Raw genomic sequence first — 25,947 nt, 5'->3', positions numbered from 1 at the left:
AACCATCGTGTTCAGCGACACAGTGACATTTTGTTCATTTTTGCAGCTCACAGTAAGTCAATTTGTGCTCTTAACCACATCAACAAGTCTTTTGTACCTTAATGCAGAGTTGGATGCAGCTTGAGTGGGTTGAGTGATGTTTCGTGGATGTATTAACAGAAAAGATTTGGGTGACTATTGACTTCAAGTGTTAGCAGTGTTGGTCTCATAGCTCCAGTGTTAACATAACGAACTAAAATTAGGACACCAAACAAGCACAGGGAAACAAATAACATCACTGTCTGTGGTCACTGATGGTATGGTACAGAAGTGGGATGCAGATTAGGCTGAAAAGCACTGAAATATTCCTTCAGTACTAAGAAGTATCCAAGAATCATCCATGCATATGCAACTTCTGAGAAAGATTTCAGAGCTTCACCTATTTTTAACATTTCAGTCTGTGTGCAGAAGTAGCATCTCCATAGAAACCGCTCTACTTTTCATAGCACGTCCTTGTCCAGAACGTTCTTGCCTCCCTCACAGCTGATCAGGCACAGAATGCTTTCTGCAATGCCGTTTGTTTCCATAGCAACTCCAGCTGAGTCACTGGCCATGCTGTTGACATTTCTGCCGTCGAACCGAACCGCCCTGAAAGTCTTTTCAGGCCTGTGTTGATCCCATTTGTTGTTGATGGTTTTGTGGACCGACAAGCTTTTTGTCCACTTTGGAAAAAGCTGGTCTCAAACACAAACATGTCTAGAACAGAAGTTGTTTTATTTGATGCGTGTGGGCCAAGAGAAATGTTGCTGTGAGATATTACAGACCTGTGAGTCGAGAGAGAGAAACAGAGAGAGAGAGAGAGAACCCATAAACATTTGGGGCTTTCTGTATCTGATCAGCTCTGAGGGCGTGAAGAACGTTTTTCCCGAAGAAGTCTTTAGTGGTGCACTACAAGTCTGCACAACTACCGAATTAAATCCTTTATTTAATTTACACGGCTGTTTATAGAATGGTTATGTCCTCAATGTATATACCGCTGCCCAAGAGTCAGTGTTATCAATAATATAAAATCTATTTGATTGCAGAAACTAGGATGGTGTAAATAAAAAGTAAGAAATAATAGATGTGTCCAGTTGTAACAGAGCTGTAGACCATTTTTGAAGGATGGCGAAGGCTGCAGAACATCAAGAATGAAGTTCAATAAAATTCATCATATTTCAGAAGCGGAGATTTAATATCAAGGCAGATTACTTGTAAAAATGTAATGCTACAAAATTTGGTCACCAAATCACCACTGCAGGTCTTATTTAGCACCAGTCCAGCAGCGCCCCTCACACTGGGGCTGAATTTCAAACGGCTCCCTGCTCCCTACATAGTGCACCACGTAGGAGTTTAAATACTGGATCCTGCAGTTCAACAGAGCAAAATACAGCTAAGAAACAGTCGTTTGGGACTCGGACACATCCACACTCCATAAATGATGCACTGTTTGTGTGCAGAGGCTAGAATTTCTAAACTTTCTAAACTTTCACTATTTAGAGAGTATGAAGTCGTTTGGGATTCAGCCTGGATTTGATGCGACTTCTGACTGAAACACAGACAGCGGAAGCGGGCAATCCATTCAAGTGATATTTTTAGGCAGTTATACTACCGTTTTACAGTTAACCATAGCGCAAGTACTTTAATTCAGACCTGTGATATTAATGACAGAGTAGTTTAGGCTGTTAGCCTAAATCTTTTAGCCTAGTTCTAGTTAAGAATATAAGTTGCCAGCTGCTCAGTTTAAACAAAAACGGGTCTTAGTTCATCAGTACACTCGAAGGTCCGCGAGCAGCAGGAGAGTCAAAGATTATTCCGTTAACAGCAGGTGCTGTTCAGTTGAGAGGTGGTCATAGGTGTCGTGGATTTGACTTCAAACGTGGCTCATCAGATTTTAGGACTGGTTTTAAAATATAGTTTATTCACTTTTTGTTCACTAAATTAAAATTGATCACAGGGGGAGCTGGAGCATATCCCAGCGCTCATTGGGCACCTGGACACCCTGGACAGGACAGGGCAGGCACACAAACACATACAGTCACTCCTAGGGGCAATTTAGCATCTCCAACTGGCCTGTCTGCATGTCTTTAGACTGTGGGAGGAAACCAGCGCACCCAGAGGAAACCAACACAGACATGGAGAGAACATGCAATCTCCACACAGAAAGGGCTCTGGCTGCCTGGCTGGGGAAACGAACCCAGGCTTTCTTACTGTATTTTTTTATATTAACAACTTAACTTAAAGCAAATTCTTAAATTGTGTGTGTGTGGATGAGGTTCTAATTTTAAGTGTGGTCTATGTTCTGACCTCTGGTTGTCCAGGTTACAGCCTGAGTGCCAGGATGTGGAGGAGGGAGGTGGTCTGATACGCTCATGGTCATCCTGCATCTGCAATCTGATTGGTCGACGCAAGCCCCAGGAGATATTGAGAAGGCCCTCAACAATCAACTCGCCTTCTTCCTGTGGAGAACATAATTAGGCCATGATGCACACACACACACAAACACTGGTACCCCTACAGTGAAACACCATCTCTACAGTTAAGTCAATAACTCATTAACCCAAATAAAAGAGAGCCAGAAATAAAGCCTCTAATTGTCAATTATTCCAATAGGACAGCTGGGCATTACTAGATTATTATACACAATCCTGAAATACACATAATAATAATAATAATAATAATAATAATATGGTACTTTTATTATTATAATTATGTGGTGTTGGTAAACACTAATGAAGCAGTTCAGCATTATTATCATTTAAAAGGGGATTTTTACCGATTTTTAAAAACATCTGCATAATTAAATGCATGAAATGAAATGTAAATAGAGTCTGAATTGTTAATGGTGGTGATAAGAACCAGATGTCTGAAGAGTTTAATGCTACTCACACAAAGCTATTATATGAAATAGATACAGCTATTATACATTAATGGAAAAAGGACACGTATTAACATATAAAAACTCAAAAGGCATATGCAGATTCAGTGTTGGTTTTGGATAGTAATTAAAATAACTACATGGTGACCCCTGGTTCCTATCAGCATCACTGTAAAGAAATTAGTCATTTTCTCTAGCATTTCACATCAAACCACTCTAAAGGACGTTGTTTACATCTCAGTGACTGAATTGTGCAGAATTTATGAAAATCGATGGAATTCCCCTTAAATGCTTTGAACCACGGGAGCTGTATTTGTCTCTAAAATCGGTGCATTTGTTCTTTGTGAGGTTAAACAGAGCCCAAAATCTCAGCTGGCACAGAATGTAGTTTTTGTGCACAAAAACACTCCTCAGCCTCCAGTCACAGACAGCTATTACTCCCCAGAGACGAGTAAATTATTAAGCAGGGACAGTGGGGGTCAAACTGAACCACATTTCAGACAAAGGGGGGGGGGGGGGGGGGGGGGCAGAAGAAGTGTGTGAGTGGGTAACCTCTTTCTTACCTCTCTGTGTCTGAGCTGCAGGTTCTGCCCTTCATAGTAAAGGTTGTAGGTCTTCAGGTGTGAGAGGATGCTGCTCCTGCAAAAAAAAAAAAAAAAAGTACCACGGCTATAAGCGCCTGGATATTCTGCTCAGGAGGTTTTCTGAACAGTTGTTCATATTCATACTGTGCAGAAAAGGCAGTGTATTTAAGCAATAGAACATGAGAGGGAGTGTGTTATTGTGAAATAATATCAAGCGATGTTATTCGCAATACACAACCTCTGGTGTTGTACTGCTTTTATACAACAGTTAAATCAATACAGTAAGAAATCAATAAACTGGCCGTGAACGCAGCGTTTAATATGTTTAATGTTGAGCTCCTTCCGCCAGATTATAGTTCCTTACCAAGCAGATTGTTGCTACGTCAGAGTAACGAGCTCCGCCCACTCGCTGCACAGCCGGAAGTTCGTTCTCCAGCTCCTTACACTAAATTTCTTTTTCAGTCGGCAGCTGAGACAGAAGAACAGCTAAACAACCTGGAATCAGCCAGAAATGAACCCAATACCTTTCGCCAAATGTGTAGTCTGATCTTCAGAGTCTGACCAAATCAGACTGAGCAATAAAACTGCCGCAATATCAGGTTCAGCTCAGTTTTGTTGTTTTGTTCCAGCCGGTCTGTAAAGCTTCTTACAGCCCATTTAGTCTGGCGAATGGTGTTGGTTTCATTTCTGGCTGATTCCAGGTTATTTAGCTGTTCTTCTGTCTCAGCTGCCGACTGAAAAGCTGCTCAGTGGTGACGACAGTTTGGGAATTTAGCGTCATCTCATCTTCAGAGTCTGACCAAATTGGTTGTTGAGCGTCTCCTACAGCTGTCAAAGTCGTTGCTTGGCAACGGCATCCAAGCAGAGTGATAGTGTTTGTAGGAAACTGTGATGTTATGGTGAAATAACAGCACAGTTAAAACACTTCTCAACCAATCAGCTTGCGTGGCCACAACTAACTGTTGTATAATTGCTAATAGTTATCAGCTACACGTTTGCTTAAATTGAAATGGACAGTTGAAATCTTGTCTATGAAACAGACAGTGCCGGTCCTAAAATCTGATTGGCTGGGGCACGTTCAAAGCTATTGTAAAATACTCAATATATGCAAATCCATGACCACTTTACAACATCATTCTGTATTAATTCATCTTTATGTTGTTTACATGGACCAATCACTGTACTGAAAGATGTACTAAAATGCTTTACACCTATCAGGGAGGCAGATTGCCTCTTTCATAAATACCTGTCGTTTTAAATTTAACGATTTAACTGTAAAACTGAAATATAAAAAGTAAAGAATATTGTAAAAGTCGCATATCGTTGCTGTGCAAAGAAAAACAAGTATCTCCAAAATGGTAACTTTACAGGAGAAGGTAAAAACAATCTGAACTTTTAATGTAAGTCAATGTAAAGAGATTTTGTTCCAAGTGATGTAAGAGCATTTCTATTGGTCCATTCATCATAAAATTTACACATTTAAATTTAAGAACACCTGGTGTATTGAAATGATGTAGATAAATAAAAATCAACAAAAAGGGAGCTACATAGTTTTCTTTGGACAGCGACATTTTCCTTGTGAGGTGTACAAAAAAAAAAGTTTACAAGATTTTTTTTTATTTTTTTTTTTTTTTTACATAATACCACATTTTTAACACGTGAAGTGTACAAAATCCACGTGTCCATGTTTTTCTGAGGTCTTTCTGAGGCAGCGTTAAAGATGTGGAAAAATGAACATGTGAGCCGTTTCATGCTAACATTACAGAGAAAATCACAGAGAAGTTAGCATTATAGCTGTAATAGTAATTTGAATATCTCTGAAAAAGATGCTTTTAGTTCTTAGTGGTGGTGAAGGTTCCTGCTGAAACACGGCTATGTTTATGAAATGACTGCATTATAAAGCTGGTAATTCAAAGTTCTTCACTGTTCAATCAGCAGTCCTCAACTACTAAGCAATGGCAGGAGGACCTGTAAAGGACCTATTACATTTCTTAGCGGAATAACTATGTGATGTGATTGAATAATTTAATCATTTAATGAATAATTCAACATTTTATAAAAACAATAAGCCACTTGAGGCAGTGCTTTTAAGTGATTTTACCTCTGCTATCTTGCAGTTTCATGTTGTGCATAAGTACATAAGCCTAACCCATTAAAACCACTGTAAAGCACGGCATCTTGTGGTTAACTGCTTTATTACGCAATTCTTTCCTGACTTCAAATGTAATCGCTCAGCACAGTCATCTTCGGTGTCTGAAGTAGAAAAGATTCTTTAGTTTCACAATTTGTAGTTAACAAATAATCGAAGCTTATATACACTAGTTAGCATGGTGCTAACCGCATGCCTAAACCATCACCACATAAAACAGACAAAAGGGTATCAGCTTGAAACAGAACGGCATAAAGTGTCAGAAACCACAAATTCAAGTCTATTAGAGATGCTGAACAACTCCACACGGTTTGAGGCGAGTGTGTGGCCTGCAGTTAGCACGGGATAAACTTCTACTAGTTGTAAGCTACATTAGCCTTGTATAGTATAGCATAAACGAAAGAAGCAGACGACACCAAGCTTCTCTTGGCTGATCGAGTAGATCTGGCATGTGGGGAGACAAATGTGTAAATTAGATTCCAGTGGTGGACGGTAACGAAGTAAATGTAATTAGTTTCTGTACTTAAGTACTTTTTGTGTATCTGTACTTTACTGAAGTTTTTCATTCTGGGCGACTTTTTACTTTCACTCCATTTCAGAGTCTAATATCCGACTTTTTCCTCCTACATTTTGAGAAATCTGTCGTTCCTTTTGGTTTCTGTGTGTATAAAAACGTAACATGGGAAAACGAAAGAAGCGCAAAGCCAGAGCACCAATCAGGGCCCAGCGGTCACTTTGTTTAGAGCTGGTTTTGACCTGTTGGTCATACCGACCCAGTGCAGCACGCGGTTCAACGTCAGCGCAGCAGCGTAAAACTTTGGGAGAGTCTGTTCAACATAAATGATGAACTAACCTAACTTTGTGTAAATAGAGCTCAATATAGAAATATTTCCACATATGCAGTCGAGACTGACGCGGCTTTTTTCTGAATTTCTACAAACACCATTTCATTAAGCATTTGCATTAAGTTAATTAATCTTTTAGTACTTTTTACTTTTGATACTTAAGTACATTTGAAAGTAAATACTGTAGTACTTTTACTCAAGTGGAGGTCTAAAGGGAGGAACTTCTACTTTTACTGGAGTGATGTTTTACCCTGGGTTAACTCAAGTAAATGGTTTGTGTGCTTCGTCCAGCTCTGTTAGATTGTTTGCCAAACTACAGCTTAGACATCATCTGCACTGAGAGCAGTTTTCTAAGGGTCAGAGTGCACAGCTGAGTGTGCTGAGAACTGCATATGTGTGAACGTGAGAGTGAGATGAATGATGAATGAAGACTCACTTGCTGATGTATTTATTCTCTCCAACCTGCACTCCATCACGCCTGTCATCCATCTTCTTAACTCCAACACAACTGCATGAGTGAAAACTGGAGAGAGAGAATTTTTTGTTGCGATGAAATATTCTCACAGCTGTCGTATTTAAATACTTGAAATATTTTAATACTTGATATTTGAATACTTTGAATACTTGAAATATTTTAAAAATGTTTTAAATATATATTTTTTATAAAACCATAGACTACATTAGCTGCAGATCAGTTAGACCTCTTGAACTAGACACCTGGCATCTTTTTGTGGTGCAGTCCCACGAAGGAAGGGGGATGGGAGCACACATTACGTTGCAGTGCATGCTGGGAACTGTAGTGCAGTTCATGGTAAAATGGGCGAATATTAATAGAAAATTAACATAATTTTGTGGGCTGAATTGTGTGACGGGCCTCACTTTCAGGATGCAGGTTTGTTCACATTAATGGCAGATTTGAGTCACATATCTATATAAATGTGAACCATCATAGAAAAACGATCAGATAAAAAAAAACAAAAAAAAACACCACACTTTTCTGATACTGATGTTAAAACTCGGCGATGTTAAAAGTTGGCCAATGCTGATCTGATTTTTTCGTTTAATCTACAACACTTGCTATTTTTAATTAAAGTGTTTGTTGTAAAATCTAAAAAAAAAAAGTATCATACTAAAAGTCACTCAACAACCCTCACAAGAAGAACTTCACTAACTTCACATCGCTCAGTGTAAGTGAGTGGAGTGCTGTTTCATGACAGATTTGTTACAGGACCTTTTTGTATATCCCAAATCCTAACCAGCATTTTCTACTGATATCTGCCCCATACAGATACTGGTATTACACTGGTGCTGCCTATGGTAATTAGAAAGAGGCTTAAGACTAATAACTGCACAATAAGCCAGTGTAAAACGTGGCACCTAACAGAGACAGAAACAGACTGAACTGAATCACTTCCTATTTCTTAAACTTCAAGGAAGCGTTTCTTACGAAACTAGGTCAGACAGTGAAGAGGGAGTTATAGTGGAACAAACGAAAAAAGCTAGCAATACAGCTCGCATTCTTAATGACCCCAGTGACCCACTGAATGGAGCCTAGATCTGCCAGCCCCCAAATCCCCCCCAACGCCAACACATCTACACCACCCACCTCACATTCCAAAAAAACAAGCACAAAAACACATGGCAGCTCACGCTAAAGTACAGATGTTTGGCCTTCACTGGTCAAATTACAAATTACTGCTTTGTTCATTTACAACACATCCTCTACAGAGAACACGCTTCAGCACATTTCAATGCACAATTACAGTTTATTTGCTGAATTTAACATTGGCGGGGGGTGGGGGGGTCTGGGCAAATCTTATATTTTATGTTTTCCAACATGTTAGACTCAGCACATAAATTTAAGTTGCACTAAAATTTGCATAAAAGTGTCGTTTTCCAAACCAGAGATGACATTTTTGTATCCGTGTCTTTCATTTGGTTCTGTTGGGTTCACAATGCAACAGAAATGGGCCGGGACCCAAGACTTTTGGAGGATCACGGCTCATTTGTTAAGCGTGCCCCCCAGTATGAGTGGAGCGTGATTGGTCCGCACTGAGCAAGGCGAGTGTGAAAGCGGGCTTAGTGTGGGTCAGAAGAGCAATGAGAAAGAGCTTAGAGTGGACAGAAGACAGGAAGAGATGGGTTATACATAGAAAGTGTGTGTGTGTGTGTGTGGTGCGAGTGTATTGGGGGGGTGTCGTGTATTAAAGGAGGATCATCTTACATGAGCGTGGAGAGCAAGAGAACAGACCTACTGAGATCACACAACTAAAAACACAGCATAGAAATATCAGACAGCAGCAGCTAGGAATCGGCAATATAACGATAAGTTAATGTTATTGTGATATTTTACATCACGATACTCTTGACTGACTATCATGGGTATCATCAGTACTTCTAGAACACTGAACAACTGGTTCATAAAAAATATTTAGATCAATTATAGAGTCTGTAAAAACATTAAAAACCAGTGTAGAGTACATGTTTAAACAGTAACAAGAGGTGTTTTTCCCACCTTTGAGAGGGACTACAGTCGATTGTAAAAGTTTGAATGCATGTTTTGTTCATTTTCTAAGCGAAAATCAGTTAATCCTCTACAGAGAACATGCTTATTGTGCAATTCACATTTACGTGCTGTTTAACATATAGCAAATATATATATATATAAATAAAAATTGGCATATCTTTCACACAGTTCTCATTTTATGTTTCGATTTTGACAACGTTAAATTCAGCGTAGTATGAAAAGGCAGATGTGTGTTCACTGTAGAGGTTATATTCATTTATTTTCACTTAGAACCTTTGAGTCAAACACAAGTCTCGCATGCCAGATCAGGCCCACAGCGCAATTCTACCCAGCCTGCAAAAGTGTTTTCATTTTCTAATCATATCACCCCCTGACTGGGTAAGCACCCTTCACTATACCAATAAGAGTCCCTGGGCAAGACTCCCAACACTGCTTTCGCTTACCTGTGTGTAAACTGATCAAACTGTAAGTCGCTCTGGATCAGATCTTCTGCCAAATGCTGTGAATGTTTTACAATGTGCTGCACTACAGTCCCCAGCAAGCCCTGCAATACAAAGTGCACTCTCTTACACTCTCCTAACAGTAGGACAACTGTCCCCAACAACAGCTCTGTGGGACAAGTCTTGCAGCAAAGAAAAGATGCGAAGTGTCTAGTTCAAGCAAGTAAGTAGGTTTAAAAGACCTACATCCAGGGCACACTTAAATTCTGAATATTTCAAATATTCCTGTAATATTTCAAGATCTAATACAAGCCTCTGTATTTTGTTGACATATTTGGCGTATTTTAATAAACAATGGTCAATTTGGGTCACAATGTTAATTAAAAATGAATTAATAAAAAACAATGGTGTTCTCTGGCCCACAGATTTGTTGAGATTTTTAAATGTGGCCCTTTTAATGGTTGAGTTTGACACCCATGACTTAGTAAATCAGCAAAACATGTCATCTGACCAGGGGCGCCCACTGAAAGAAAAACATAAAGGAAGGAAGGGGGGAGGCCACGAGTTAAAAGAGAGGATCCTCTTACACAGAGTTTGAAGTGCGTACTGAACCGAATGAAATCAAACAAAAACACAAGAGGACAAAAAAAAAAAAAGCTCAGCTCTTGAACTGTCTTATGAGCTCTGTCTGATTCGTTTTCTCCATTTGTGACTGTTTTTTGGATCCAGCACAGCGTTTTTAACCCGCTGATTGTCCACTAACAAACCTAAATGTAAAGTGATCCGGTCACAGAGTGTTTAAGCAAAGCTGATAGCCTGTTATTTCTGCTGTAAAGCCATCCGTCCACTCCCAACTGCAGTCTACTGGACGACCCACATACAGACACCTAAAACTCGGACAGCTGCACATTCTTACAATTCAACACACAAGAACTACGTCCACTACACTCACACACACACACACACACACACACACACACACACACACACACACACACACACACACAAGGATCGGAGGTTCCCCTGGCACGCTGCCAGCACTGCTACTAAGGGTTTCCTTCCTATGCGGCTGAGGGGGGCTACACAGAAGCTTCCGGAAAGAAGGGAGGAGGGGGAGAACAGGTGCAGAACCCATGAGACCCGAACCAATTAAAAGAAGTCTGTTTCTTACATTGTGTCTGAAGAAAACCACCTTAAATTTGTACATTCACTTCACGTAAAAGGATTTTTTTACCGAGCAATTTTGGATCATTGATGGTCTATTTAAAAAAATATTTGTAATATTAGTACAATGCATGCAATATTACATAGCAAACCTATTATTGCAGGTTAACAGTGTTTTTTTTATTCTGTGATGTCCCTTCACATGTTAATTAAAATCAATTTCACCAACCAAAGTAAATCTGAAATGTGTTTGTAGCGCAAAACAGTAAAAACAAAACTGAACCGTATGGAGATAAACCATTTGTCAATCTTGCATTCTGACAACGGCCCACATTTATCAAGCATCTCAGAGTAAGAGCACTGATCTAAGATCAGGTCATTTTATTTAGTGTTAGATAAAAAGCATAAGCTGGTCCTAGAGCAGTATTATTACTCGAAGGCGTTTGATAAATATGGGCTACTACACTGTAAAATTGAGAGGTCAGCTCAACTTAAATTGATATAGTAACTGATTACTGGCTTTTCTTGAGTTGACTCAACTCAAACTTCTTAGTTGAGTCAAAAATTCTCCCAGCTGCTGTTTCTAGCTCTGCATCTCAGTCAGACAAACAAAACTAAACTTTCATCTTTTAATTCAGCGTCCCCACCAGCTGGCGCTCCTTCCATCACACAGTCCCATCTGGCATATTTTCCTCTTGGGCTTTTGGGGAATTGCTGGGATTCAAACTCACGACCTCCTGATGTCGGGACGAATCATTAGATAGTTGCACCACATGAGACGATGCCCCGCTTTAAAGTTAAAACAACAAACCTTTTCTCCAATGTATTAAATATTAATGGACACAAAATCTTGCTTCATGTGTTCCTGAGTGCCGCAGTGGACTAAGCCGTCACCCCAACAGGAGGTCGTGAGTTTGAACCCCAGCGATGCCATAGCCATCCATAAGTGTGTACCCAAGAGGAAAAAAAAGTATACTATGACTGTGAGAAGGAAAGAGTCCTGGCTAGTGGGGAAGTCCTTGTGTTTGACATATGTGGGTTATAAGAAGCATTAAGCACATTTTTTATTCTGGCCTGCAGATTTGTTGAGATTTTTTACCCCTTTAGTGGATGAGTTCGACACCCCTGAATATTCAAATTTTTCATTTCGTCAAGCATGTAGTTTGTTTCAGCGTCACTCCAACAGCGTTTTACTGCTCTTTCATTGGTGCTGCGTTAAACCCGGCTTGCCGTTTCCAAGATAGCACGCTGTTTCACACACGACTGAGAAAAAGGAAACAAATCTGAGGGTTTACATAAACCTGATTACTGAGGTTGAATACTAATTCTAGAAATCCAATCTAAGAAATCAGAGCTGTTCACAAAACCACTTGAATGATCAGATAACAGCTGAAATCAGATAATGGTTGTATTATTGGTGAGCATATAAACTCAGTCAAGATCTAAATACAGGCAGAAAACTGAGTCATGCTTCATTTCATTATTATCTCTAACTCTTCCTCTCAGCTCAGCTGAAAGGCTTTGTTATTTTGAGCATATAAAGCTACAGTGATATCAATGTATTATCATACATCAGATCATATTAGCCAGTCAAATCTGGGCTGCACATCATTCAAAATGTTTAATATCGACACCAAGTTTCGGATCAAGCTTATTGGCTCACTGATACTATACGACTTAAATACTGGAGTTTGTCATGGAATGACTGAGTGTTTTAAAACTCAGCAGTACTGAAGTCATTAATCACCATAAAAGTACTGAATTTTAAGACTCAGCCCAAGTCAATGCACACATACAGGGGTAACTGCACACATTAAAACTTAAACAGCATCACTGTCATTTAGAAAACTCTAATGGACCAGTAAAAAACATCCAAAATTAATTAGAATAAAAGATCCATGTCCACTGATGTCCATCAAATCACATCAAAGTTATGGATTTATTTTTCTATATCCTGTAAAGTTAGTATTTCTGAGATATGAAGTTTTGTTACATTAGTGATTATATATAAACAGTATTATTTTTAATGTACTGACCACATTTCAACCACATACCTCTCTCAGTCTTAAAAGAACTTCTCTCTCTGCGGTATGAGCGTGTGGTTTTGTTCCTCCCTCTGAATCAGGACAGATTCTTCAGGCTGAGTTATCGTTCCACAGGTGTGTGTGAGTGTATGTGGAGGTCCAGCTGTTCTCCGCCGTCCGTCAGTCTGTGTTGGAGGTAAAGAGTGAGTCAGTGGAGAGTCAGAATTGGGGAAGTGCTGCTCTTTCTGCTCCTCTCTTCCTCTTTCTGTTGCTCACAGAGGAAGCTGACGCTGCCCATTATACTTCACATTTCCTTAATAGTGCTGCTGCTGAACCTCACACAGCACAGCCACTCTACTGACTGTATCTCTCTCTCTCTCTCTATTTGTGTCATAGCTTCTGTCTCTCTCTCTGTACAGAAGTCAGAGACCACCCTTCATTTATTTTTCTGTCAAAAAGACAATTCATTTGCATAAGCAAATGAAAAAAATAGGAGCTTCCAAAACTGGAGTTCCAAAAATGATTGAAGTGGGACTCCTAACAACCATGCAAGACCACCGAAACTGTCCCCACCACAGGTGTTTCTGCCCATCCTTCCACTGTGAGAAGACACTATTAGCCCACCACTTCAGGCGATCACACAGGTTTGTTGACGGTGGAGTGGGGGGGATCCCAGTGTCTCAGGGTTCTCTCATATCTATGTTAGCTTCTGGTTCTCTCCTTTTAGTTTATGCTGTTATAGTTATCTGCTGGACTGACCAACCACACTCTGGGGGAAATCATATTTATTACAGTCATTCTCCTGACCAGAACTAATTTTGTCTCTTTACCCTTCCTGAGATAATGACTGCCCTCCCATCCTGCTGAAGACTGACCATCAGGGCCTCCTCCTCACCATCACCAACCTGCTCTCCTGTTCGTTTGTGCCAACTGCAACACCCTCAATTACATCACTGTGCCATCCAGATGTACCAGCATTGAGATAGGATGGGACCATTTCAGCTCACTCCCACTTTTCATAAAGACTCAGTCAGAGACTGCCTCAGTCAGAGACTGCCTCAGTCAGAGACTGCCTCAGTCAGAGACTGCCTCTACCAGTGCAGTTTCTAAAGCTTTACCATCCAGTGTTCAAACAGAGACCCTCTTAGCTTTTATTTGGTATTTAGCTTACTAAATTGTAAACACTGTTTGACCAGAGGAGGACGGGTCAAAATTGTTGTAAAAAGCGCTATACAAATAAACTTGAATTGAATTGAATTGATAAGTGAGAAAATGAGACGGACACATCAAACAAATAAGCTGAACAATGGACTGACCACCCCAGAGTCCAGAGCTCAACACCAGTGAATGTGTTTGGGATTATTTGGATCATGAGAAGCAGAAAAGGCAGCCGGTTGAACTTTGGAGGTGTGGAAAATATCCCTGCAGATTTGAAAGCTGAAAGTGAGTCTCTTGACAAGACTGGAAGCTGTAATAAAGGTAAAGTAAAATAATGAAAATGTTGATTCTATATTTAGTTGTTGAAGCTTCTGTGTGTACATACAGTTTCTGCTTTTCCACCGCATTCTGAAAAATGAAAAACTTGTACTTAGTGGGCATTTTTACTGGAAATTAAAGGAACAAAGCTTGGACTCTGACTTTTGCTCAGCACTGTACCCACTTCTCTCTCTCGGTCTTTCTCTTTGTCTCACACACCAAATGCATACAGAGAAAAACACTGAGGCAGCACAATACAGCACATGCTTGACACCTGGGAGTGCGCGCGCACACACACACACACACACACACACACACACACTAATGATAACAGCAGGGCACAGCATGTTAATGCGAGAGTGAAACATACTGTGCTATGTAAAATTTGGGGATTTGAAGACCTCTCTGGTGGAAATGTGTAATTGCACACATATGAATGCTGTGTTTATACACAAAGATATTTACCAATCTGAATGAGCATAAACACCTCAGTCTTAATCTGTAATAGCAATATATTCACGTTATTCAATAATCTGATGGAAAATCTTTGTTTACATGCTCACTGCAAATAATCAGATACAAAATGACACGTATGCATGGAGAACCACTTCGAGTAAACATCACCATAACAGCGAACATCATGTCAGATCCAGTCTGAGCAAAATGAGTTTCGAGTTGGCGCAATTTAATTACTTTAAAATGATGTCAGCCTCAGGAAAACGTCCTTCACATGTCCTTATTAAAGAAGGCCAAGAGGAAGACGTCGTGTTCTGAGACACACAAGCTGGACGTCCGTCCCACTGCCGTCTTTTAAAGATCAGAGCATGAACTTCGTCTCCTCTGCAGACCAGTTTCTGCTCCACTGCGTTGAACGGTATAAACTTTCACTATGATATTCACGGATATTATTCTTCCATTTCACGGATTATTTACAGGATTACCCACCTCGTTCAATCAGACAGAAATTGTATGTCCTCAAATGGACTAGACTATTCCGACTGAGGTGTTTACATGGATGTACTCTATTCCGATGGGCTATTAGTAGGATTATTAACGGATTATTAGGCTGCATGTAAACGTGGCTACTGTAACATCATTTGCCCTTCAGACCCCTTCCCCAAGTGGATGAATCTGATGATTATGAGTGTGCTCAAAAGAATATTTTAGGAGAACTCAGTCTAAACGGAGTTCTCCTGAGAACGTGTCTTCTGAGGATGTGAATGTTTTGTCATCACTATTATTGTCATCATATCTTCATCAATATTTGTTGATTTTGCATTTGAGATCTAAAGATCAAGCTGAACCGTCTTTTTGAGCTTGTGTGTGTGACGCTGATATGTAAAGACTACAAGGTCCTAAAAAACTGACCTGGCGCTCTGACTTCTAAATGATTATTTCAGGCTACTTCTTCCAATTTTTAACAAAAATAATCTTATACAGTGCAGCTTTAATGCATAATTATTGTATTTTTTAAATGTATCTTTAAAACTACAATCATCGTTATTTATCATTCTCCCCAGCCATATTTATTCATTCATTATTACTGCAGTTTTCAGAACAAATTTATATCCCACTCTACAAGGTTCACTGGTGAGTAGATAGCCACTACTTGCTACTACCATTTGGCTTGATAAACAGTCATTTATTTCCCATTGGACAGTGAACAGACCAGAGTAAGCCTGGGGGATATCTAAAAATAATTAGCACAATATTTCCGTCTAAAAAATCGCAATTATTGATTATATCACCCCAGCCAAAAACAAAAACAACACAAATCTCTCTGTGGCAGCTTTGACCTACTTTTTATTCTATTTCAGCCGATTTTGTTTTTTAATATTGACTGTTTTAACAATATTCTTTGATAAAATGCACATATTAAACAATATGATACTGAGTAACCCAGTGTCTTCAGAACAACTTCACCTGTCAATTCAGTAAACATTACTGCAAACATGTGTGATCCTGAGCTTCTTCTGTTGCAGATTCACAGCTACTTGTGTGCTAATAACGTCATACTGCAAATGATAACCAAAGTTACGTCTACGCTCTTTCCACATTATAAACATTTTCTGTTGTAACAGCAGCGTTTTCCTAATTCGACTGACCACAGAGACACTTAAATCTGTACAGAAAATACTGTACATGGCTGTAGAAGATGATTGGAGCGACTTTCTCTCCAGGTTAGAGTTAAGTCAGCTGCTCTACACTAACTTTGTCATTTTACCTTATTTTTTAAGGCAGTAAATCACTGTGAGGTGAGCTGAAGCTCCAAAGCACGTCGGCATTCATTTAGATTTCGTTCACATAAAGTGATTTAAGCGGAATCTGGTAAAGCTAACCTTACAGTGCACAGCAGAGAGAAATAACGCAGACAGTTTCTTAACAAACCTCTCTCCCTATGTGAAGCCAACTACTGATGAGAGCCCGCACACTTCTTAAACGTGAACCCCAGTTTCACAGCATATTTTTCAAGCTGTTTAACAGTAAATTAGTAAAATCCTAAGTAAAATTCTAATTCTCTCTCAGTTCTTTTACCAAAACGTCAGTTATCACCTTGTACACATCACCATTGGGTTACTTGTCCATCATTGACTATATCTGATAACATCGCCTTAGAGGCCAGCCGAGGCCAGAGCCGCAGCCGAGAGGTGAGATTCTGAGAGCTGTGGTGATTTTAGCATCCAGTTTACTTCAGACAATCTGTGTACTTCTGTGTGCAGCTGCCACTCCAGCAAGCTTAGCAAGCTACTAACAAAATACTTTTCACTGACATCCAGACCTTTTTTGTGTGGTAATGATGACTCAATGGCTAGTAAATACTAGTAAATACAGCCCCTAGTCTCCAGCCCTGACCAGTACACAGATGAAGTATATGTACACTTTCTTATTGATTATCGATTATAATAATTCTTATTGATTATCGATTATAATCATTCTTATTGATTATAATCTAGTCTATCATGCAGTTTATTTAAGTGAGGACTAATAAAGCTCTGGTTCAAGACCCACTTAAGATGCGCGCACACACACACACACACACACACACACACACACACACACACACACACACACACACACACACACACACACGAGCGCTTTCCAGAAGTTCCATGAGGGCCTCTAATGGCTCGCAATCATAATGGCTTTCCTCAGTTCATCACCAGAACACAAACTGATTATCCTTCCACAAAAAGAAACACAATAGGGTCACCTTCTTATCAACACGGGCATCTTTTCACCCGCTCTGCTCATTCAAGTTCATCTGAGTGTGAGAGGTGTGCGATGTGAGAACCTAACCAAGTGTTCCTTGCCGCTCCCACAAGTTTCTCACACACCACTTGCTACGTTCCGTCATAGCATGATAAAATATTCAATAGCAATCAGCCCAGAACAGTGCCCTACCGCTTTAATATTTCATAACTTATATATAGGCCTGTCAAAGCTGAAGATGCACAATAAGAGCAATTAGTCTCTGATACGGGGCCAAGGCCTTGGTCTTCAGATACACAATAGATATGCTTAGGAGGTTTAGGAGACACAGGTTATGATAGGGGTCCAAGCATATCAGTTACAAAACGTGCAGTTTTAGACAATACAGATAGTATATATAGCAGTGGAGGTCAAACAATGACAGTATATAGTCTAAAGATGAACATGAGAGCTGTGTAGAACAATACAGATTCATGCAGGACATTTTAAGAGAACTTGTAATAAAACTTGTAAATGTGTTACAATTTTATTACAATATTTTGCCATCAACATCAACATTACATAGGAAAGCTCAGAAGACACGTGTTGGAGCTTTTACATAAATAAAATAGCTATAAAAGAGTCAGCAAGTTTCTCTACAATTAACCAGTTCGCATCAAATGCTCTGAATTACTTGGTTTACATCATAATAATGGAATAATACAGAAAATTCCCATTTAAAATGGATTTTTCAGTCAATACAAGTTACAATGGAGTCAAAAGTCCAAAGGAAAAAAAACACATAGTAAGAAAATCTACTGTTAATAATATTATTATTATTATTATTATTATTATAAATCTGCTGCTAATATTATTTGTAATGAAAACTCTGTATTAAATGAGTGCTCTCAGACTTTTGGGCCAAACTGTATGCGGAATTGAAATTTACATTTACAGCATTTAGCAGACGCTCTTATCCAGAGCGACTTACAAGAAGTGCTTTGTCAGTCTAGAGAAAGTATCTTTGCTTCACTGACTCTGTCTGACTCTGAGGGTCGCAGCCTGGTGCTACACTTTGTCCCTGTCCTTGCGTTACCATCAGGAACATCTTATCTAACTTCGTAAGCTGTCTGCATGTACAGAAACAAGCTGAGACGACTGTCCCAACTGGTGGATCCAAGGCTAGAAAATAATAAACATTTTGAAATCAGAACCAGTTTGTCCATTTGTCTGAAGCACCATTCCTGTGCGGGTCTGCTGTCCTGGCCTGACCTAACCTGCTCACTGCTCTTCAGCGTTGCTCACAGGAAGCAAAGCACTCATCAGCTTTATTGGCCTTTTAATCTTTAATGCAGATGGAAATACTTTGGAATAACTGCATGGCTGCAGTTATGGAAATAAAGCTCTACTATAATGATAAAGATATATGCAAATATATGCAAATAAAATGATCTCACCGTCACTTTTTCGACTGAAACGTGTGCAGTATTATCTGCCTGTATTTGGGCCATCGTCAGAATAAATTAACAACATTATTCTCTCGACTCTCTGCTGTGTGAAGACGTTCAATGTGCATTTCTTTTCAAATCTTGCACTTTCGCACACTTACATAACCCTCCTCTGAGCCGTCATGTAAGCCAGGAGACGTGTGAAAAATGCATGAAGTAGAAGCCCAGGGTTATTTCTCTGTATGCTGACTCTGTTCTGAGCGCTGCGTGGCCCAAAGAGAAACACATGAATCCTAATTGTATTTACAATGGATTGATTTATAGTGCTGAAACTTCATCAGCCCTGTTTTCAGAAGCAGTTCTCACAGTCCCACGTTCTCCAGGGGCACATGTGCGTCTGGGGGGGAGTTTATTGGAGCAGCCGGTGGAAGTGGAGCAGACCGGCGGCAGCCAAGCACTCCGGCTCACACTGCAACGTATGCAGTCAACCCACATGAACTTTCCCTAATCACTGCTTTCCACCGTTTCTCCCTCTCTCGTTTTGGCTTCTGTCTCTTTACCATGCTCTGCTTTACTGCTACAGATCCTTTTCACATGTGTGGGGAAGGTTTTTGTGCATTTTTTGGACACAGTTTTCTGACTTTGTAAGAAAACCAGACAGAACAAGTCTGGGCCCAACTTTGTAAGCTTTGAAACTGGTTGATGAGATCGAGGTTAGCTTTAAGATAAAGCTTAGATTCTTATTACATTTACATAAATACGTATTTAATACAGGGTGATTCAAAAAGATTCATCGATTTCAAAGTGATTTATTTCACCTGTAAATCATCACAGATCAGTGCAGTGAACTGTAAACGGTTTAAATGAGCGTAAAGTTTATTATGTAATACAAGGTCTCAGTCTGAACCTCCTCCAGCTGTACGGACGACATCAACACCACAGTCAAACTCATCCCATACCGGATCGAGCGTGTCGGGTGACGCTGCACTCACGGCTCTTTCAGTGGGATTTCGGAGATCGTCCAGTGCTGTGGAACCAACGATGAACACTTTGAGCTGCTGGAGCTTCACTGACCACGAATATCACGATGCACAGTTATGACGGATTCACTCTTACTGAAGTGGAGACCGCAGAACGCTTTCTGCTCAGGGGTCTCATCTCCTCTCAGACTGAAGGGAGCCGTCTTCCAGTGACGGTCAGAAACTCTATGACCTCCTCTTACAATTGGATTGTGATTGGTTCCTAAACGCCTCACGGTTTAAAAATATGGGGCTTTGAAGTCGGATGAATCTTTGTGAATCACCCGGTACAGTAGCGAGCTGTGGTTGTTACAGTGCGTGTACACTGCATGTCAATTTGTCATCTAAAAGTTCGCCTCTATTCATAGAGCAGCGGAAATATGCACAAGGGTTTGTGGGATAGCGATCAATGCAAACATGACTTGCAGTGTAGCACGAAACGGAGGTTGCTTCGCATTCAGATGTTCATATATAGAAACAACCGTTTCTTCCATTTTTTCAGAGAGAAAAGTGTGATGTATGGCGGTGTGAAGTGAAAAAAACATTCCCAAACGCTTAAAAATTATGATTCTTCAAGGGTTCTTTAGTACAACAATAGTTCTATACAGAACCATGCATATTCACAGAACCCTTCATCATTAAAGGGGTCTTCTATTGTTACAATGTCAAGCTTGTACCAATAGAACAACGCTTTTCTGTGCCATATGGAACCCTTTTCCAAAAAAGGTTTTGTATAGAACCATCTACAGCACATTCCCCACCAATCTGAAGAACACTTTCACTATGCAAAGAACCCTTTAATCATGCAAACTATTCATAGCTCTATATAGAACCCTTGAAGAACCATCATACTTCTTCTTTAATGAACACTTGCAATGCTGTCCATCAGCTTTTCCCTTGTTTTCCAGCGGTCACTCAGTGACCCCTTGGTACTGGCCAATGATTGTTTGCCCTCCATACATATACATCCCGTATCCCCCGCCTCTTTGTCAGCATCACCTCCCGAACTCCGCTCACTTGGCTATTGTTCACATTGTCATGACAACACTGAAAACACTTATGACCCAAACAACAGGCTTTGTCCACCAATGCCAGGAGTCGGCCCCCTTTCCTCTTTTTCTTCCTTCCCCCGTTTACATGAGTTTAGCAGCTTGCCGTGTGACACCACTTCCCAAATGTGCTCGCCTGCTCACAAGCGTTCCGCCATGCACTTCTCTGGACCCTGAGGATTTATGAAATGCCAGATAGAAACACAAACACAGCTCTCTCGGCATCCGCACAATGGAAAATAGAAGGGCCTGATCTGGCAGTTATCTTCTCCTCTGTGAGTGTGATCCAGCTACATGCTGCCAGAGCTAGCATATGCTAATCATAACGAGTAAATTAAAGGTAATGAAACCCAGAATCGCAGTTGGACCTGTTTTTGATGAAAGCTGGAGCCCTGTCTCCATCAGGATCAGCATGACGGTTCTAAAGAAAGCTCACCACCAAGCTTGTCAGCCTTGACGTTAGAGGAATCTGACAGGGAGGTTTGGGTAGATCATCAGCAGGAACCACAGCCGTTATGTAATATCACCAGACAGCCGCCTCAGTCCAGTGTTTCTCAACTCTGTCCCTGGAGTCTCTATATATTGCACATTTTAGCATTTTCCTGCTCTTTCACCCACAGCAATGGACCTCCGAAGTCGGGTCCTCTTTCTGTGTTGGGTGTTGCGTCTATATTAGGAATCGGTTTTTCTCTGACAGGAATAAACAGTGGTGAAAACGTTCCAAAGCAGTTATGGACATTTTCCTCTGAACGCAGCAGGATCCTCTGAATTATGAGGAGCTGAAATATGACTTGCTTTAGGCTAAATATGAGCTAACACTGAAGTGCACAGAACTGACATCAGAAGACTGGAAACCTCAACAAAATATCCCAAACAAACCAGAAAGACGTGTCAAATGTGATAGTTTTGAGGCTTTGTCAGTTTTAGGCTGCAGTTTGAGTAGCTGCGGTTGATGTAAAACAACGCTAAAGTTTAATAGTAGACCTACTTTTAGCTTGCTTGTAGCTTCTATGCAGCACTGTAGGTGGTTTAGGAGTCAAATTATCTCGCAATTCAAAGGATCCAGTGACATTCTGGGGAAAATATGCACAAAATGTATCGAGGCATTTTAGTTTTCAACGGGATGCAACAGCCACGATTTTTGGAAACGGCATTCATTTCTGTCATAGACTAAATCTCGGATGTAAATCTCACGCCATCAGTCTGGATCCTTCAAAGGATACGGTCTATGAATGCATAGGCTTCAAAGGCCGCGTAGACCCGCGAAGGCTGAACTGAAACGAGGTCAGCTCTGCGCAAATTATATACATAATAAACAAAACAAAACTTCAGTTTTGCTTAAGACCACACTGGCTTTTTCAACATTTCGCCGCTGTCGGAGCAAAACCTTATATCTCCATTTTTGTCGTTTTTCTGTTTTTAACATCATTTAAAAATGCCTGTTGGCCTTTACATTGTGTGTAAATTCCATGATGAATGGACCAAGAGAAACGACCCAAAATGACTAGGAAAAAATTCTGGTTCCATTGACTTACACTAAAAGTAGAGTGTGTTTTTCCCTCTCGTGTAAAGTTACCATTTTGGAGACTTTGTTCCGGCAGCAGCTGTTTGTATCGTTAGCTATTCAACGCAGTTTAAACTAAATACTTCCATTTAAAGGGCACACCTCAGCCGCCACGTTGCTGCTCAGCGGCATGCAATAAACTTTGGGACGTGCTGGCTGGAGAAGGATCCACCTGTTGGATCCTTCGTTGCCATGGAAAAGAAGGACACATTTCTTGGTCGCATATGAACGAGCTTTAAAATGGGACAGCCTACTTGTGCCACTATGACGCAATCGGGCTTCAAATGCAGCCTCCAAAGGATGCAGCCTCTGAACTGGGACACTACTTAGGTCTGGTTGCCTTGTACTGTGGCCGAGCATGATTGTCCACCACCCCTGCTGGCCTGCACTCACACACACTTAACATTCTGGGCCTGAGCGCACTTAAATCATCACAACTTGCTCACACGTTATAGATTTACTTCAATAAGGCGAGAACCAGACCCATCATTAACCCAAATATTCTCAAATGAATCATAAAGGGGACAGTCGCATCATTGACATCATGTCTGAGTTCCATGCTCAGGCACGGTTAGTGATCACACTGGACTCGTCCCGTGCCCGAGGCCAACTGAACCGTGCCTGAGCCCATCTCTTTAAATGGGCCCAGACAACACGAGTCAAGTGAACTGGATCAAACGTTTTGGCTCAAACGTGCTACAGATCGCCTGATGCAGGAGTGCACAACTCCGGTCCTGGAGGGCTCAGTTTTGAGGTTTCCCTACTGAAACACACCCATTAGACCTGCCAATTAACAGATGAGTGTAACCAGGTGTGTTGGAGCAGGTAAACCACCAAACTGTGCTGCACCCCTGGCCTAAAGTGAGTACGCCGAGTTCCTGACACTGGCACCAACTACAGAATGAGCATGTACTTTTTAACGTTTTTAATATCAGTACAGACTTCACCAAAATGAACCGAGTAAAAACGTCTTGCTCGGTTTGAAGTGGGCGACACATGGAGGTGGACGAGACGCAACATCACAACACTTCAGGACGTGCCACGTTTGTTTTTTTCTGACACCTGATAATACGTTGATTGATTGTGATTGATGGTTATGAAGATGATCACTATTCAATATTTCACACACTGTGCTGCACTGAATCCAGCGAAGCAGCACAAATGACTGTCTCTTTAACAAACGCGCAGCTGGCAAGTGACTAAGTAAATAAATACTGCCCTACTGCCCAGCTCCAGTGACATCCCAAGTAGGATGCCACTTAGGCCCCTCCAAGTGTGCAGACCTGCCCTGATCCTACCTGCTCAGCCTCATCAGCTCATCACCAAGATCGCTGTCGAGTCACACAGGGTGTGTTGGAGCACGAAGAGCACTGAAATGTGATGGAGAGAGATGGTACCAGTTCAGAGCAGCACGCAGCCCTCGGTGGAGCCAGAGCAGGCAGAGTCTTTCCTAATTAGGTAACAGGAGCACATGTGGACGGACAGGACCAACGAGGAGAGCGGGAGTAAAGTCATGCGAGTCTCATGCGGCTCCTTGCTGCCTCTTCAGTGAACTGCACGGGTAATTCAGAGAGGCTTCTAGTGCCCTGCGTGTCCAGCGAGGAGCCGAAGAAACTGATATCGGTAACATTTTCTCCCAGTAATCTAAGCGGCGTATCGACTATATGCTCCTGTTACACACCGCAGACAGGCTAATACTGGCACACACCGGCGGTTCAGTCTCTGGAGAACAGCACAAAGAAATACGGGACGAATACAGAAAACAAACAAACAAACAAACAACGGCGTGTAAACAGAGCTGAGCTGAAGTCGTTAGTTAGCTAACTCGGCTAACGCCGCTCCACTCACCCCGCGCGCGGATTCCGTTGTTGTCAAGCGCGACCGTTCCGTCGTCACGACGCTCAGAGGCTCGAGCCGCAGCTTCTCCTTCCGAAGCTCCGCCCCCCGCCTCCCTCCTCCTCCGACTCCTCCTCCTCCTCCGCCGCCGCCGCGTTCAGCCGCTCGCGGATGTACCGTTAACTCTGACGTCGACGCTCCGAACGTTTGTTGTCTGATACGGAACCAGCGCGCGCTCGACCCTCGCGCTCCCCGCATCCAGTCCACGCGACCTCTGAACAATCGGGAATGAAGGGGAGCGCTGCTTTCCCCACCCGCATTCACAAACCCCGCCCTCCTGCGCCGGGATTGGCGGATGAGACGCAACGCCCCGCCCAGGCCACGATAACTCCGCCTTCCCGCGCCAGGATTGGTTAGCAAACGGCATCGCAACGCGTTCCGGAGCAGAACGTGAACCGCTACACGCTTAAAAAGGGTTCTTTAAAAAGGTTCCGTGGCTGTATAACACTATATAACACCTATATATCGCTACGTAACAGCTATACAGCTATATATGTCTGACCGAAGACGCAAAGAACAATTTAAACACATACAGAACCCATGGTTCTGAACTTGAACCATTGCCTTCACTAAAGAACCCTTAAAGAACCAGGTTCTTAAAGCATGTAGCCCAGTTCTGCACTCTTAGCAAAAAGGGGTTCTATAGAGTACAAAAGGGTTCTGTGACTCGTAACAGTAGTGGAACCCTTTTAATTGTTAAGTAGAACTTTTTTTTGTTGTATGAGGCTCCTTAAAGAACCACACCCAGCAGATTTCCAGTGGTGGAGAAGAACTGTTCAGCCACCATCAATGCATTCGGTTGGTTCTTTGAGTTGTCTTGGTTCCACATTTGGCTACTCTCTTTAACAAAGAACCTTTTTAGAGGGTGCAGTGGAAAGAACCAGGATACTAAAGAGTCCTCTGAGAATCTACTCTGAAGGGTCTAGCAAACAAGGTCTTTTAGAACCTTTTTTTGGCATTACATAGGCCCATATTTATAAGGTTCTTCAAGGAACCATATACAACAGGGTTCACATTATGGAGAAGAACAATTTAATCATGCAAACAACCATGCCTGCATTCAAATGGTTCTTTATGCTGTCATGGTTCTATGTTTAGCCACTGTCTTCACCAAAGAACCCTTGAAGAACATGAAGAGTAGCAGAGCTTCACCGTTGACAAGAGTGGTTCTATATAGAACCATTTTAAAAAGGTTCTTTGAAGAACAATACACAAGTTTTCCATTCCTACGCTCTTAAAAAAGAGGGTTCTACAAGGGTTCTTTAATAAAGGCGATGGCTCTATTTACAACCGTAAGTTCTATACAGACCCACTTGCATGCATTAAGGGTTCTTTGCCTTGTGGTTCTTCAGACTGATGGAGAATGTGAAAACAGTTCTATGTAGTGCCAAAAGGTGTTCTATGTTGTTATGATGTCAAGCATGTAACAACAGCAGAACCCTTTTTGGTGCTACATAGAACCATTTAGAACACATTCTCCATCAACGTGAAGAACCATTTTCATGCTTAAATGGTTCTTTGCATGGTGAAATGGTTCACATTGATGGAGAATGTGTTCTAAATGGTTCTATGTAGCACCAAAAAGGGTTCTGCCATTGTTATGCTGACAAGCTTGCAACAAGAACCCTGTTTGGTGCTATAACCTTTTAAAAAAGGTTCTGAATAAAACCTTTTCAA

The 25,947-nt window shown here is 41.2% G+C and overlaps 1 protein-coding gene across 3 annotated transcripts in view; it reads right to left on the bottom strand.

Moving 5' to 3' along the window:
• rassf2a (Ras association domain family member 2a) overlaps window positions 1–24,343 on the bottom strand; it is a 31,876-nt gene extending 7,533 nt beyond the window's left edge. The window contains exons 1-5 of one of the 3 annotated variants that reach the window (XM_017719944.2): window positions 24,223–24,343; window positions 12,660–12,814; window positions 6,911–6,997; window positions 3,460–3,535; window positions 2,326–2,477 (exon numbers count right to left, since the gene is read on the bottom strand). In XM_017719944.2, coding sequence (XP_017575433.2) covers window positions 2,326–2,477; window positions 3,460–3,535; window positions 6,911–6,963 — 281 coding nt within the window. In that variant the 5' untranslated portion in view covers window positions 6,964–6,997; window positions 12,660–12,814; window positions 24,223–24,343. Of the gene's footprint in view, window positions 1–2,325; window positions 2,478–3,459; window positions 3,536–6,910; window positions 6,998–9,444; window positions 9,500–12,659; window positions 12,815–23,672; window positions 24,167–24,222 lie in introns of those variants that run through there. The other 2 variants (XM_037536249.1, XM_017719945.2) reach the window with 2 other exon arrangements.
• Window positions 24,344–25,947: the final 1,604 nt, after the last annotated feature.

The sequence above is a fragment of the Pygocentrus nattereri genome, chromosome 29 (genome assembly GCF_015220715.1).
Source record: "Pygocentrus nattereri isolate fPygNat1 chromosome 29, fPygNat1.pri, whole genome shotgun sequence".
Taxonomy (NCBI): Eukaryota; Metazoa; Chordata; class Actinopteri; order Characiformes; family Serrasalmidae; genus Pygocentrus; species Pygocentrus nattereri.
This window is presented reverse-complemented; position numbering and strand designations above follow the sequence as displayed.